The 18,245-nt window shown below is 31.5% G+C and overlaps 2 protein-coding genes across 2 annotated transcripts; both read right to left on the reverse strand.

Annotated features, from left to right (window-relative positions):
- Positions 1 to 12,010: 12,010 nt before the first annotated feature.
- LOC105625820 (UPF0047 protein C4A8.02c) lies at positions 12,011 to 14,427 on the reverse strand. Its single transcript, XM_012207133.1, is given in 5 exon segments — positions 12,011 to 12,226; positions 12,504 to 12,640; positions 12,842 to 13,061; positions 13,064 to 13,132; positions 14,359 to 14,427. Coding segments are annotated over 5 exon segments (711 nt in total).
- Positions 14,428 to 16,325: 1,898 nt separating this feature from the next.
- Positions 16,326 to 17,795, reverse strand: LOC105625658 (charged multivesicular body protein 1b). The gene is made up of 3 exons (XM_012206981.1): positions 17,774 to 17,795; positions 16,640 to 17,105; positions 16,326 to 16,440 (listed from the first exon to the last, which is right to left on the reverse strand). Exons 1-3 carry the CDS (start codon positions 17,793 to 17,795, stop codon positions 16,326 to 16,328), a joined length of 603 nt encoding a protein of 200 aa, XP_012062371.1.
- Between the last annotated feature and the right edge of the window lie 450 nt (positions 17,796 to 18,245).

Raw genomic sequence — 18,245 nt, forward strand, 5'->3', positions numbered from 1 at the left:
GGACATGAACTCCCGTAAAGATTGGTCCTTAATAGTAGATTTGTTCACGACGCATGCTCCAAATTAACCCAGAGAGAGCTTGGATTTAGGAGAAGTGAGCATGTCATCTAACCTAATCCAATGAGACCACTCGAATGGGTCGGACATGTGCCTCGTTTCAGATATTTTGTGTTCGGTTATTTGAAAAGCGTTTTTATACAAAATAAATGCATTTTTTAATAAATATTAAAGTTATAAATTAAAATATCAAGACTTTTAAAAAAAAACGAGCAAATGTAGCAAACTAATAAAATTCGTCTTTTATTACATTCATATAACGCAATGAATTTCGACTTACAAAGTCTTCATCAGTGATAATAAAGAAAATTCTTCCCCCCCCCCTCCATCTTATTTATGTAACCCCAATCCATATGTAATCCCATCCAATGTCAACTAACATATGATACGTAATAAAAATTATCGCTCTTGGCTAATCTTAGTTATTCCTGCGTTAAGATATTACGGATCGAAGTAAGTATCAAATCAGAAGTTTGAAAGTCCATAATTGTAAAATTGTGTTTAACTGATTCTTCTCTGGTTGTTATCGAGAATTAACTCAGTCAACAATTTCATATAAAATGTCATTTTGAATGACTATTCTATTATATTCTGTACAATTAAATGTTAATTTCTGATTAAAAAATTATTATATTTAATTCAATATGATGAGAATTTATTTTTCACTTACGTTAATTTATATAGAATAGTCAATCCTCATTACATTTTATTTTATTGTATTAATATTATTTTATTTTATTTTTTTATTTTATTTTATTATTTCATTTTATTAATATTATACTATATTGTTATATTATATTTTTATATTTATATCAAAACGCATTTATTAAATGTATTTTTATACAAAATGAATCTGAAATATTTTTTTCAATATAGAACGTTTTTAACCATTAAGTATGCGTGCTTAATATGTCCCAATCGTACCACCTTCTGAAATGAGATGGAGCGTACTCTTAATTGATCCATGAAGTATGATTTAAAGTTTTAAACACAAGGAACAAGGAATAACGAGTTCAATCAGAATTATGGAATATAATATCGAACTTACATACCAGAGCTCTGATTGGAGAATTATTCCCTTGCCTGTGCCTATTGCCTGTACCTATGTATTGTATTTAAGCTTTAACGCGACGTGAACATGTAATCGCCATATTGATTTCGATGACGCGACGTATTGGGCATGTTGGAACGTGCGATGTGAACAAACCTCTAGTATTTTGTTGCTGCTGCAGCTCACCGCATACAAAAGCTTTTCATGCGACGCTTATTTTCTAATATCAAGAAATGTCAAACCTAAGGGTATATCACAAACTTGCATAGCCGCATAAACATATGCATAAAGAAAATCATCCAATTGTATTTTACGTTTGTCTTTATAACAGAAATGTAATTGGATAATTTTCTTTATGCATATGGTAAATACTTATTAGGACATAATAAGTATCATATAAAATAGTCGTCATATTGGATCCACCATTTTGAATTTTGTAATTCTGATATCAGAATCGTAATCAGCGATTCCGAAAACTCATAGATGACCTATGATTTCAATAATTTGTTTAGAAGAAAAATGTGTCCCTCAAAGGGTTAAGTTGTTAATTATTACACGAGAAATTCACAATTCTTATTCATTAAAAGCATAATTCCATTGTAATCCATTCACCACTCATCTCTCCTTTTTCTCAATTTGAATGACTCGCCAAATAAAATAACCAATAAATAAATAACTCACTTCTGATATACAGAAAACTCGCTCAAAACAATGTAAATGGTGTACATTTTATGTATGTATAGTCAAAGTCTAAAAGGTTGCTTTCTTTTCGATTGATTTCGGTAATTTGCTCCCCAAGCGATTGGTTCTTATTTATAGATCCATATAAGAACCAATTACTCAGAGAGCAAGCTGCGTTCCAAAACCCATCGAAGAAAAAGTGTTGCAACCTTTCTGTGACCAGCTGTACACTAATAATACACATGGGTATGCAACTTCCGCTTTTGCCTTAATTTGACGGACTAATCCGTTATCCTATTGTCGTACTCTTATTATATTATATATATTGTCTAATCTTATTAACTAAGCTCCAATCCTCATACAGACAATAGCGCTTTGATACAGACCATTGATGTGAATTGACTACTGAAAAGCCGATTGTGGGAGTAAAATTTACTTCCGTCACTCGTTTTTCACTAATCATCATTCAAAAAAACAATGATGCATTACATGTGACCTTTACCGCACTTTTCCTCAAGTTTTGTATGCTATGTTCGTATGATGCGGAAAAATGATAATAAATGCGTCAAAGCAATTCAAAAAATTGTTATGAGATTTTATTGTAAATATTAATTGTAAAACATTAAATACTACAACAATTGTTTTTGAAAAATTATATTTCATTTTAATAAGCAAACTATGGGGTTAGTAATTTTTAAATTATATTCATACTGGATATATCTTTGAAGCATCATGTGAACATAACACACGAAGTTTGCGTGATGGAAAAATGTGGAATGGCTGATTGATTGTTTCAATGACGCATTTTCTGGATGCGTTCCGATATTCACTGCCAATGTTGAAACACGTGTGCTGTAGATTTTCAATGCATCATTGGCAATGCAGAACGTACTCTCTATTCCGCACCGTGTGATTTCACCTTAATCCTAGGTAACGTACTTATTTCACGCATGCGCAGTCGATTTTGGCCAACATTAATAAAGGTGACAGAGTTGCGCTATTGTATAATATATACTGTAACAATACAGGATATTTTTAACAATTTGTTAATAGCATGTGACCCAATTGTTCCATCATCACAGCTTATTAAAAATAAGATAAGAGAATTCTCTGAGTATGTTGAAAATCTTTTAGAATTCAATGACAATGAAACAAAATAAATGAATAAAAATGATTTTCATTGTGACATGTTTTTCAGAAATGTGAGGGGCCAGGGGACACAATAAATAAGCATCCCAAAGGGATCAGATATCCGCCACGTTCTCGTTGTTGATCCTGAATAACGCTAAAAGCAGAAATAAATAAAATCTAGATTACATAAAAAAAAAAATGCAAATATAATTTAAAATATATAACATTAAAATAAAAAGTATTTAGTCCGGTAAAGTTCGGTAATCTAAAGATTTAGGACGCTCGTAAGAAACGCAAGAGATCTGGGTTCGACTTCCGGCTGAGGTAATATTTTTCGCAATAAGAATTAATTATTTACAGATTTAATATGCCATTCAATATTATTAAGATCATTTCGAAGATGTGAATAAGCATCAAAAAATTTGTTAAATTGTTAATCAATTTAACTCGTGATATTACTGCGGTAGTTATTTGGTTAGCGTTTCAAGACCAAAAAATCATTTCGGCATGCATTTCTAAGAATTACATACGTAGTATATAAATTCACACAAGAATCATACAGATATTTAAGATCCAGCTAGACCGTGTAAGGCTTTAATTTCTATAGTTTGTGTTAAAAAGTATTTATTTTTAAATAAAATAAATATACTTCGTTTATTTTTAGCGTTTGAAGTGTCTTTAGTATATTACAAATATATCTAATTATATAAAAAAATAGAGTATATTTATAAAATATGTATTATACGGAATATTATACAGAAAAATTTCAAACCTAGAATACCTTGTATATTATAAAAATAAACTTTGTTTGAAAACATTTCAAACAAAGTGTCTGAATCATAAGACGTTTTTTGCGTCTAAAACAACTTAAAAACAACTTAAAAACGTCTTATATCACAATTTTAAACTTTGTTTGGGATATTCATTTATCGTTTATGTATTTATTTCATTTATTCTAAATTTATTTTAAATTTTATTGAAAATAAAAATGTAAAAATTAATATCCAATTTTCGGGCGTTTTACCCCATTATGCAGCGCGCGCGTACTCTTAGCGTCGAAACATTACCGTATCTCCTAATTAGAAAAAGATAAAATGTAGACTTTTAGGAAATAAGATTATATTATTCTCTGTATATACATATTAAAATATTAATCTAAAATCATCAAAAAGTAAACATTTTAACAGATATTTTATCGTATTTTATTCCAATTTTGTTATAAAATATGAAATATCTTCTAAAGCCTGCCCAAAATTTAGCTCGCAAGCTAAACACTCCCATCCATAGTGGAAGAATTACATGCAATTCGGCCAAACTCCTATTTTTGCTCCGCGTCGTTAATAGTAGGCGAGGGCTACCAACTGTGAAACGCGAAACATGGGGCAATAGTCCGTTTTTATTTTAAAATCGTCTTAAATAATGCACATTATTAACATCCTAAGATGTCAATACAGTCCTCGGTCCTCAGATTGACTTATGACTTAAGATTGTAATTAAGATGTCTTAAATATAAGAATTGACTATAAATATCAACCTATTTGATATCACGAAATTAATACTAAATCTGTCCTTATTTAACACACTTTATTTCTCTTTCTATAAAAAGAGAACATAAGATGCATTATAAAGAATACTTTCAGCAAGGATACAGTCAGGCACAGTATAACACAAGGATACAGTGAATTATTACATCCTTATTGTTTGCGTTAAACAAGGATGAAATGGTTCTCGGTGTCTATGTCCTTGCTGGAAAGCATCCAAAATGTGTCAAACAAGAAAATCCTTCCTATTATGAACAGTCCAGAGACGGAGAGATTTAGACAGAGATATTGTTCAACTACACATCATGATCGCATTCAGCAGACTCAACTGTTGCGGAGCGTAGAATTTCTCTAATAAGAGTTAAGACATAAGAGTGGAAGGATGCAAGTATTGGGTATCGACTGAAAACAGCACAATTCCACCATGGTTGACAATTGATAGTTCAATTTCGCGTTCGCACCATTCGCCTTCTACACCATAAACAGTTGCTTACACCAATTCACAGAATCATTACCACATCGAAAGTATCTACAAATGGTGACATTTAAAGGAACTCGAAATCTGACCAATCAAGAGATCGATGTCCCTCGTGACTTAATTCTTACTAGAGAAATACTAGCGAAGCAAATCCGTGAGCGCTCGCTGTTTTCGTGTATTCTTCTTCGAGCATCCAATAGCAGCGAGTGCTCATGGATCTGCTCCGCAATGGAGACTGCTGAACGCGACCCATTTATCCCTTCCACTATGCTTCCATTTCTCGCCTTTCTATCATAATTTATTAAAAAAAAAAGACAGATAGAAAACAAAAAAAGGATAAAACAATCAATCATTGAGCAACTGTTTTTTTTACTTTTTTGTCTCGTTCAACGAAATGATAGAGAAATGGGCATGTTTAGCTGGCGAACTCAGTTTTGGTCAGTCTGTTTTAAAGTCTTCACTTTCAGACAGTTTTATCTTAACATTTTATACGTAAAACGGCAATAATTGGTAATGTCGTATGTATATAAACATGCTATACACGTTTGTGTTGTAACAGTTCTTTATTTCTAAACGGTAGAAAATATTTTTACTTACGCAAGAGTGCAAAGAGGGACTGACGGAGCCTGCATGCGTTGCAATAATTAGATCTGCATTCGCTGCGCGCAAGCAGAAAAGCCTTAGAAATGAATTTTTTTTATCTCTTTCATGGTAAATCCATTTTTGGCATATACAACAAGTGATTCTTATAGTTTTCACAACGCGTCAGAAGGAGCCCGAGAATCTGTTTTTTTTTAAGAACTCTGAAAAAACAATCTCATAAACAAACTTTCCAGAGATTCTCAAGAGTTGTCTACACAAAGAGAATTAAAAATAGTATTTTGTTAATATTTAATTAAATTATTTGTGAAGCCTGAAAATATTTAAAAACCAAAAATTTTCAAGTTCGGCATAATTTCAAATTCTAAAGATTCAAGAAATTGCAGCGAAAATTCCAGAATATAATTTTCTTAAAAAAAAAAATAATAATAAAAAACAACAAAAAGTCAAATAAAATCCAAATTTGAAATCCATGGCTCCCTACAGATCACGTTGAATATATAACATACCTTCTAGAATGCATCCTCATTTTGAGTCCAGCAAACCGTTATTATTTACAATATGCATGTGTACAGATTAAAACCGCTAATCATCTTGTCTTAACCACGAACTGATTAGTTATTGAATGAATCTAAAGTCGCAATTGTGAGGTCATACTAGGAGCAAAGAGGACCGAAGATAACGCGTTTCGTTTTCTCTTTTGTGCATGAATCTTCTCCTCATCTCTCCCACGCCCTCATGTTGCGTATGTCGAAGGGGCGACGTATACAATAACCTCGACAGTGTACCATTACATTACATTGCATTAGTTGCGTTCAGCAGAGAAACCTAATCACTTAACGCGCTTAGTGATTCTTTATGATTGATTTTTACACTTAAATCCAACGAAGAATTAAAAGCAAGAATCAGGGTTTGATGAGGTGGACTCAACTCAATAAAACCTAGCAAGTTTTATTACATTGGACCCACTAAAAAGACCTACTTAAAAAACCCAAAAATCATCCAAAAAGTTCAATTAAAATTTAATAATAGTAATTACTGCCACGAAGCGCGATAGAACACGTTCAAAATAATAGAAGTTTTTGACGTACAAGGATCAAAGATCCAGTTTTTTGTAGAGAATTTTTAAAAATTTCGATTTTTTTCAAAACCAAAAAATTTCAAACTAGCACAGTTTTTATCCTATAAATCGTAAACAAATAAAAACTTAAATTTTTACCTTGTAATACTTATGTGAAATTAATAAAAGCTGTGTATGATTTTTTCTGCAATTATTTATCAAATTATAATGTACAAAATTCGTGATTTCTTAAATGCTATTTTTTTTAAATTCATAAAAATCTATTATAAACAACAAATATTTCGAAAACTCATATTTTTTCTATTTTCAGAAAATTAAAAAAATTATTTAATTTAATTTATTTTTAGTTTTAATTGTCATCCTTCAAATATTAATTGTAGTAAATATCTATAAATTGTATTAAAAATTTTATTTTTATTTTTTTGAGCAAAATATAAAATCTATACGTAATAAACGTTTAAGGACCACCACAAAATGACATTTTATATATATATACACACATAAATCAATAAATTAAATTAAATAAATTAAATTGAAATTAGTTCATAATATAATTATCTATTATGTTATATTAAACAGCGAATCTTCTCAATTACATAGACCGACTAAATTAGAGGGGGGGGGGGTCTGTGCCTTGAACTTTGAAAGATGTTTCCGTAGGATTTTGATGCGCTGAAAGCAACTACGTTATCCTTTTTTTCATTACCCTTCATTTTTTAAATAATCGCAAAAACGTTTTTTCCGAAAATACATTCTTTATTAATTTTTTTTAGCTAAACAAAAAATAATATCGAGAAATTTGTTTTGCGATATTTAATTTAGAAATGTTCCAACAATATTAAAAATATTTTTTTCGATGCTTTTTATGTAAACCGCAAACAGAAAAATCGGAAAAAATTGACAAATTTTGAAATATAAAACCAAATAATTCGAAACAAAAAAATCGTAAAAAAATCTGACAATTTATACTTATAGTTTGTATGTTTCTAGTTTAAATCCTTTTTTGAAGATTAATTTCCAATCATTTGTTCAGAAATTATTGAATTCAAAACGTTAAAGTAGCCCGCGCATCACCTACAGTATGTGATATTCTCTCGAGTCTGACATGTAGTCACTGAATACAGAAGTATGTAGTCTTTTTGGTCACTGATTTCAAATCTGAAGTAAAAAATGTGTAATTCAAAATGGTGGATCCAATATGGAAAACAAGAATTTAAAAAAAATTCCGTACATGAAAATCGATATCTGGTGGTTTTGTAAGTCTCTGATTACTTATACCGTAATCACAATTGTTGGATTGAAAATAGCAGATCTAATTGCGGTGAATAGCAAATGTCCACGAAACTTTTTTCAAAAAAGACTTTAAACTAGAAACATACAGTTATAAATATAAATTGTCAGATATTTTTTATGATTTTTTCTTTCGAATTTGGTTTTATATTTCCAAATTTATCAATTTTTTGATTTTTTAAGATTTTTCCAAAGTTTTTTGTTTGCGGTTTGCATAAAACATTTTTATAAGCATCAAAAAAAATATTTTTAATATAGTTGGAACATTTCTGAGTTAAATGCCGTAAAACAGATCTTGGTATCATTTTATATTTAGCTGGAAAAAATTAATAAAAAAGTTACTTCCGGAAAAAACTGTTTTTGCGATTATTTAAAAAATAGAGGATGATAAAAAATGGACAATGTATTCGTTTTCAGCGCATGAAAATCCTATAGAAACATCTTTCAAAGTTCAAAGCACAAGACTCCCCCTCTATCTAAATTTTGTCGGCCTGTGTTATTAGTGGACTATAAAAAATAATGCATAAAACTAAATCCAGGTTTTTTTCAAACACTAGCAAGAACCAATCATATTAAAGAATCACTAAGCGCTGACTGATTAGAGTTTTCTCTGCTGAACGCAGCCATTATATTATAATTTGAGCTCCGATAATGTTTTTTTAAGCTATGTGAACTGTATAGATAGAGGGTCCATTTAATGCTACAAACATGCTTCGAAGCATTTGATTGACCAATCAGAAGAAAGAATTTTGTTGATTGACCAACACTTATACTGTTATATTTTTATTATATTGACATTTATAGCATTAAGTGGACTGTAGCAAAAGACGTACTTTACATTGACCTAATTTACGTCGTGCACTTGATACGAGTACCAAGTAGTATCTTTCTATTGAATTATCTTAACTTCGGCGATACATTACGTGTAAACATATATATGATATGTGTATTTAATTTTAATGCATACTTAACCAATTTAGTACATCATTCTTTAAATATATTACTAAAATTAAGATAATTTAATAGAAAGTTACTAGTTAATACGCATATCGATTGCTCGGTGTAAAAGGGGTTAATAAAGCATAAGTAATTTAGGATACAGTCCTCTTGGCGCTACAAATGTTTCGAAGCATTTGTAGTAGGAAGAAGATTGTAGCCTTAATTATTTATTAATGGACGACGCGTATTTTTCTTCTTGCACGCTTATACACGTTGAGAATTAACGACTAAACAACGACATCTGTTCTGCCTGTCTGCCAGCCCATTCGCTGCAGCAAGCGTAGTAAGTAGCTGTTAATAACATCATGTAAGTGTAAGTAGCTCAGTGTCGGTTCGTCGCGAAGACCCCTTCGGTTTTTTTTTCCAATAATCTTTAGAGCGAAAAAGAAAATAAAAGAATCATGCATATTTATTCAAAGACTCGAGGACTGAAAGTGATTAGACCTTTTAACATTTCCAAGAGACCAAAGGTCAAGAATTCAAAGACTCTCCTGAAACCGCGCTATCTTTGCGACGATTCAACATTACAATTTATCGCAGTGCTGGATTTTTTAAAAACGATATCTTAGGTACTTCCGACCCCTAGAACAAGTGATCTGTTTGATAGTCGAGAGTTCATTGCGGCAATTCTTTATTAAGACTCCTGAGTAGTTACTTCAGCCATATTGAATCGTGATATCATAAGCGAGAAATGACACGTTAATTTTTCTTGTATACCATTTGTAAATAAAGAGAATTTGGATGAGACAAAATAATGAGATTTTAAAATACTTGTAAAAATGGACTCTCCTTATTTTCTCTAATAGTCAGTAAAAAGTCGAAAAAGGCTCGTGAAATGAAAATAGGCTATGCATGCGCATTGAGTAAACGTATTTTATGTGTCTTTTACGAGTATTTCCTGACTGTTAAGGGAAATAAGGATAATTTTCTTCCATTTTTAAAGTGTTTTAAAGCGATCTCATCATTTCATTTCATGCAAATTTTTTTTTTTTTAAATGGCATGGAAGAAAAATCAACGTGTCGTTTATGACATATTTCTCGCTTATGACATTATGATTCAATATGCCTGGAATGAATACTTAGGAGTTTTTAAAAAAAGTCTTTAATATTTTAATAAATTGTATCTCGTAACGCAAAACAATTTCGCAATTTGCAAATATCGGAAAATTTAATGTCTGAAAATAATAAAACGATTGAGTTTGTCGTAACTCAATGGGGCAGTATGTTATAGTAACTGTAATATAACAAAAAAAATATGAATGTTGAGGCAATCGATTTTTCGAGCAACATAGCAATGTTGCTTTAATTGAAATATTATACAGAATGGTATAAAAAATCATTCGAATTTATCTTTAGCAAAAAAATTTGCAAGGAATTAAGTAACAAGAAGTACATGCAATATTAAGTAATAATTTTTAAATATAAAATTATATTTTAAATATAATTAAATATAATTTGATCAAATCATAAGTTGCTAAAGAGTCGAATGAGATGTACGATATCAATGTATAATTTTTAGCAATCATTAATACTACGCATGATTCATAGAGTTGACTCTTATTGCAGTTCACGATTGATAAAAATCTCTAAATTATTATATTAAAAAAATTGTTACTCAAAAAAAGTATCACTTGTTATAACTTGTTATTACTTAGTTTTTCGCCAATTTTTCTCTTGTAATATTTATATACTTAAATTTTTTGCGCACTCTGCATATGCGCTATAATTCACATAAAACTGTATAATCGCGCTATGTGTGCCCATGAAATATAACATACCCTATAACTTTAACGGAAACACGCACAGGTAAGAGTATCATAGCTCCTTCTCCCCTTATATACATATACACACTCTCAATGCGACAATGTTAACATTAGTATTCACGAGCAATTCGTTTAGAGCTCCTAATTATTTTTAAAGCGGTTTAGAAAGTGCGCAATGCGTACTTTACACTCTCTCACTCTTGTTTATCTTGCTTTTTTTAAATCCCTCTCTTTTCTCTCTCATTTTCAAACAGCTCAAAGATAGCAGAGCGTAAAAAAGAATACTATGAGTCCTTGCACGGCTGCTCATATTAGTTAACTCTGTTTATACAAAAGATTTCCTAAATAAAGCTATGTAAATTCGGAGTATTGGACGCGTTTCCGGAATGCATAAATTTGTGTGTGTTCTTTTCCTTCTCTTTCTCTTTTTTCTCAAATTGCTTTCCTTAGAGTGTCTCTCGCTTTTTACTTTCTTCTCTCTTCAAGAACGAAGCGGAAGAGTGCTGGATATTAGCATTTAATTCGTTTTTGTTTACATGAGACACGTGCAATGCACGCATCTGCCGTGGCAGTTTTTTCTTCAGCTCTCTGTTCTCTCATCTCTTCATATCCATCTATTTTATTATTATTATTATTATTATTATTATTATTATTATTATTACTCTTATTATTATTGTATGTTGTGAATGTCCAACGTGACAAATATACAAGCTAAACAAAATGCCAGAAATGAAAAACAAGGGAAGCATTTCAAGTTGTTGCAAAGATTATAGCTTCCAAAATCTTGGAATATATAGAAACAGCTTTAAAAGATAGTCTTTTGTATCTTCAAATGCCAAATGTAAATTTTTTTATATCTTAATGTAACTATTTAAGAAAAGTTCCCTTAAAATGTGAGTTGCTGAGTTGTAAGGATAACATCCAGGTTGAAAACCTTAGGTCCCATGGATTCCTCTGTCTAGGAAATTTTTGCCGACTTTTAGCGACAGAATCCCAATGGCTCATCACATGAATGGAAAAGAATATTCATGCAAAACAATATCGGAGACACAAATAAAATTCTAAAGCACATACACGCGCGCACACAAGTCTTGAACGATGCACGATCTCCGGTCTGTTCACTCGATGAATGACGCGAAACATCGAGAACACGGTTGATCGCTACTGACGGTGGTTATCCCCGAGCGAAAGGTAAGTCCGCGAGGTATCCGGCTCATTCCTCTTCAATAGATTGTACTCTTAGAAGTTGACTAGGACTTAAAGCGGCTGCTAGCTCGAGTCGCTTGAGGTGGACGCACGCGGCTGACGATTGCCACGCCTTCGGGGGTGCGAGTGGTCCTAGCTGCTGGTAGACGCGATAGGGCTAACTGGGCTCAGAGGACTGCGCGCCGAATCCCTCAGGACACCAGTCAATGTTACTACTAGCTTACGACTACCAGCGTGATCGCGATGTTCACCTAACCAAATGCCCTGCCATGTTCCCAGTGCCAACTTGCCGTCGGTGATTGGGATGCTCAACGATGAGCCCAGGAAACAAGCCTTCACATGCGCCGGCTGTAAAACATTCAGAAATATTTAATATCGCCGTTTTTAATCACCTTATTCATGTGTTTTTGATCAAATCAATCTATATTTGGCAAAATATATGCATCATTATTTCAAAAATATCTACTAACACAATAAGAGAAAGACAATAACATTAGTTTTAATGGTATATATATATGGTATAGTGGGGTTACTTCTTATAACAAATTTTGATTTATTCATTCAGTAATGACTTTGAAAATATATTACTTTTTAAAAGAAATATTTTCAGAAACATTATACTTACCATATCATCAGGTCCTTCGCAGCTATGCCTGTACTCCAAACCTTCAGGAACTATTTTGTTAAGCATCATTTCCATATCATCTCTCACATCTGGATCCCAGCTCTCATTTAATGCTAAACTAGCTGAGGTATGCAGAACTATAGAAAAAAAACGAATCTAATGTTTATCGCATTATAGAAAAATATCTTGTTCGTTCCTTTTTATAATATATTGTATATATATTGTATATATATATTGTATTATATATATATATATACATAATAAACGTGAATATTGAAATTAAAACTCAATTTGTTAATCTTTAAAAGTAAGTACAGATCAGATAGTCAAGTACTCACTTTGGATATGGCAGAGACCAATGGAAAATTGGCAGAGTTCAGGTACCTGCCTGAGAATCTCTTCAGTGACTAAATGAACGCCCCGGTGCTGTGGTCTAAGATTAATTTTGGTCTGGAACCAACCGGATCCAATCTGAATGCCACGGTTGGAGGAGGCCATGGCTGCACGAAGGTGAACAGTGAGAAGGCAAGTAGAAAGGGGAGGAAAAGATTCAACGATTCTTTTTCGATGCACGCTAACCGTCGATGAAATAGCGTCGGTGAGTTACTCCAAATGGCCGATGCGGAATCCTATTTGGCGATGATTTAGAATAATTCGTCGCGTGCGCCACAGCCTAATCCACCGAGCGTTCGAGCCGCAAAAGAAGAATAGGTTAAGTTAGGTTATGGATAAGAAAGACAGAGAAGAGATGGACGGAGAGAGCGAAAGAGGGGAGAAGAAGAGTAAGATAAAAGAGAGGGGTAACGATTCGGGCGCTCAACGCACTGCGCGCACAACCACGCGCGTCACACGAATGCGCACACAGCGCAAGCTGCACCGACGCACGCACCGTACTCCACAGGACACTGCGGAGCACGCAAAGCATGAGGCTAAACTGATTACTGGATTGAACCGAATCGAACGCATGCACGCAAGTACGCGCATACATGCACATACACGCACGCCTTATCAGCTTATCACCAGTGTCACCACTGTCACCACTCACCTCCACGCAGCGTTTGACAGACGGTTAACGGACAACAAGTTCTAACGACTTGCGACGACTGCAACATCGCGAGACTGCGTCAACAGATGAGGCTCGTGAGGGGCGGACGGCGTACGGCGTGGAACGGCAATCGCATGCAACCGCATGTGTCGTGCCTGCCGTGCGCTGCAAGCCCTTAACGAGCGATGGCGAGCAATTGCAAATGGCGGCGGACATTGGCGGACGTGTATGCATGTATGTATGTATGTAGGCACCGACGAGATATTATTAAAGGATCATATATGTTTTTCATCTACAAAAAATTTTTTTTGTTCTTATTTTATAAGGTACATATTTTAGAAACATTTTAAGACCAGAGCGAGCTCGATATTCAAACTATTGACGAAGTTACAGTTGCTTTAACGAAATTAGTCGGGCTCGTGGTGAAAGAGATAACATAGTATGTGCAGGTGGATGGTTCATAATGTCTCTTTCTAATAATCGCAGCAGACTTTTACATAACGCATAATGCATAGTATGCATAGTAATATATGAGGGAATCAACCAATCAAAAAGCGGGGAACAAACTTGCATAATGCATAAAAAATGAGACATAAGAAAATCAACCAATCAGAGTCCTTTATTTCCTTCTTTTCCATAAAATTAAAATTATTGTTGATTTTCTTATATTTTATGTTTTATGCAAAAAATTATGCTCCCCGTTCTTCTTTTTGATGTAATGGGAGGAAAGGAAAGATTCGTTGATTCCCTTATGCACTATGCATTATGCAGTATGCAAGTCTGTGCTACGGCACAGTATAAATGCCGTACATATAGTATGGACACCAAGCGTCGCCACCTTTGATGTAGTGGATCCCAGGTCACATGACTCGCTGCCATTGTGAGTTGGAAAAGCGCTTATAAATTTGAGTTTTTGTAAAACTACAGAATGATTTTTCTTAAAAAAAAAGACATAATTTGGTCGTGTCATGAAAATTGTTTATAACGAGTATATTTTTAAATCAGAATTATATAATAATATAATATTAACGAACTCATTATATAAAAATAATATTTACATTAATAATAATAACAATAATATTAAACAGTAATAAGTAAATTAAAAATAATAATTGATTAAATATTATGAAAATTGTAATTGAATAATTATATATGAAAAAATAATATATTGCATGAAAATTGTAATTAAATGTGAAGTTGTAATTTAATGATATACGTACACATACACACACACAATTGCAATGCGCGCGCGCATAATTTTTGGTTGTATACTTTCATAAAAATTGTGAAATTTTAATAAAAACAAAATGAAATGATTATTATTTTTTTGAGATTATAAATATGAAACATTACTATTTTTTTGAGATTACAAATATTAAGCATGTATTTACAAAGATATATTGAACTATTTCGTTATTCTTTTCCATGACGATATTGCTAATATTAAAAAAATTAAAATATTAAATTAAAATATTAAAATATTAAATTTCTTGTTTTTGTCTTAAAAATTTTATCTTAGTTTTAGAATAATCTTCGAAAGGGAGAGTTAATGAATATTTATTTTCTATTTGCATAATGTACAACTGATTCTTATGATAGTGAAAGCATTCTGTGAAATTGCACTTCACAATTACAAATTACATTGATAAAAAATGTAATAAGTTTATTGTTAAAATTAATCTTACATTCAATCTTATATTCAAAATTAATCTTACATTCTATTTTCATATTTCAGAAGCAGTAGTGTTAAATACTCATGTATTTTAGTTAATTTTTATGGAAAATCTTTTAAAATAAAACTCGAAATTTTTAATTATATAATTTTTTTAATTATATAATTTTATTTTCAATTTTAAAATAATCGAAACTCTTAAAATACGAAATCAATAAATCAATTTCTGGATTTGCTGCTTCATCAATTTATAAGTATAGCCAACAACATTTTATATAATATACTCAATTAGTCTAATGTATGCCACATATAACTATTAAATCTAAAAATGTTTTCTCTTTTTTATTTGCTTTGTCTTATCCTAAAGTCCTGAAATCAATATGTGTAGTAAGCATTAAACTTTAAAAAGTTGATCAGTCAGTCGATTATTTTTTTTATATTCATTCTTTTCAACTGTGATTAATTTCTTAAGAAGCTCAAGACTTATTATACCTATTGTGTTTCAGCACTTTATAGTATATTGAAGACTTATACTAAAGTTTGTAAATGTGTTATCATCAGGGATGCACCGGATATCTGGTATTATCCGGCATTTTTTAACTATCCGATTGGATAGTCAGATATCGTTAAACCGAGAATATATCCAGTTGAAATTTTATATCATTAAATTGATTTTTTATTATATAAATGTTCTGTATATAAGTATGCATACTCATAATGCTCTTATATATTGCTTACAATTTTTCTCTATAGTTATCTCTATTGATAATCAAACTTGAACGATAACATTAAAATCATAATTATTATAACTATTCTCTCACAGTTGTTTTTTTGTTTTGCTCCCTTTTTTTTGTTTTACTCAGCTTTTTTAGACATTGTCCCGGAATCTGGTTGGATAACCGGAAAATATCGGATATCTAACTTGAAAAATTGCCTTCCCAGATATCCGATGTTATAATATATCCGATATCAAATAATTTTACAATTCAGTGCATCCCATCTGGTCATAAGAATATAATAATTATTGTAACAATATTATATTATTGGGAATATATTACATAATTTATAAAACACTTCAATTATAATATACATTAAAGCAGTTTTACTATTCTCTAAGTCGTGCTAATCTCTGTGTTAATTCATCTTGCTCCTGGCTTACTGCTGTTGAAGTGCCAATACTACCAAGTTGACCTGATGGAAGTTCCATGTTCAATTCCAATCTGCACAAAAATAATGTCAGGTAATTTTATAACTATCCAATAAATAAAATTTTTTTTCAAATACAGTTCAAAGTAATAAAAGTTTTTGTTACTTTAAATAATATTTAAAATAATTCTTCTTTGCATTATATATAAGACAGGAATTAAGCTCTTTGCTTAATCAAAAAACTTGAAATAATAATTAGAAGTAAATTCTTACCCAGCTTCATCTGCAACTTGCTGCATCAAAGAATCTACATCATTCTGGGGTACATTAGTAGTCGTGGTTTGTGACATAGCGTTCTCCATGTATGAACTTTGCACATCCAGATCCTCAAATTGGCTCTCAAATTTGTCCATAAGTCCAGAGATTTTCTCTAAGTTCATTGATTTCATAGCAGCATCCATGGCTTTGACAACACCAGCCATGGATTGAGTAACTTTGCGAGTTGTCAATGCAGTCTGCACTCTACTAGCTACTGCATCTACTCTAGCGCTCATTCTAAGATAATTCAAGGCTTGATTCTTCTGTCTAATTGCATTTTCTGCATGAATGCGAGCACCCTCCATATTACCCTTTTGTATCGCCTTCTTAATCTTTGTCTTCTCTATCTTCTCTTCCTTTTCACATTTCTTTGAGTTTCTTTCTAATTCTTTCACCGCAAATTTTAAATTAAATAGATTCTCTGTATTTTTTAGAAATTAAGGAAATATCTACTATGATTGCTTTGTTTACAAAGTATATAAATTATAGTTTGATTTCAGAGAATAGGAGAGTCACTATTCCATTACTTTTTATAATAACAATTTGATAAAGTTTTGCATGCAATTTTGTATGACTATGATCACTACAATTTTGTATGACTATCATAAATAAAGATTGAGAAAATCACTTAGAAAAATAATTTGCCATTATGAGTTTACTTACTGAAAAAAGTAATTTGTAACCAATAATGTTACAAATCATGACTAACTAAAACACGAGTTACAAATTCCAAATTAAATTCTTCAATAACAAATGAGTTTTCAAACTCATTACATTATAACAATTGAGTGACTTTCCAATGTTAAATGTTAACATTAAATGTTAAAATGACAAGATATAGACAAAATATTTTAAATATAGAATCAGATTGAATATCACTTACAATCTGATTTATACAAATACATCATCAACTGTTACAAATATATGTATAAGAATAAATTTTAAATTTAAAATTTTTAGATTTATCAAACCTTGTTAGCATATCTTTTGAAGATGCTTTCATATTAATTTCTTATTTTGCAAATAATTTCATAAGAAAAAACGTTTTACAACAAGATTTTGGTGCACAATTATAATTTCAAAGGATACTTTCCATCTGAGAGACAGACATAGCTGACTGTTCGACCCCCGTTGTGATGAGAATATAGTTCTAACCTTGAAGATAAGACGGATTACCCGAAGCTTTAACACTGATTTTTGCTGATACCATGTACATATAACATATAAAGTAGAAAAGTAGCACGAATTTGTCACAAAAAAGTGCGAGTGTACACACAATGACACGTTACGTGGCTTGAAGAAACGTAAAAATGCTATCTTTTGATTGACATGACGAATTCTCTTCTTCTTCTACATGGAGTATAGAGAATAGGAGGTCGAACTAGTGTTGTTAGACAGGTCAGATTTCTGACGCATGCTCGTTCAATGTAGCTTCAGTAACGTACCGGTCACTGGTAAATAAGAGATCATTAGTCGCCTATGTGAAATTTTTTCAAAAATGTTAAAAATTTTAATATTTTACATTTTACATATGTATACATATATAGAAATATATTATATA

Source organism: Atta cephalotes (genome assembly GCF_000143395.1).
Source record: "Atta cephalotes unplaced genomic scaffold scaffold00003, whole genome shotgun sequence".
In the NCBI taxonomy this organism is placed as follows: domain Eukaryota; kingdom Metazoa; phylum Arthropoda; class Insecta; order Hymenoptera; family Formicidae; genus Atta; species Atta cephalotes.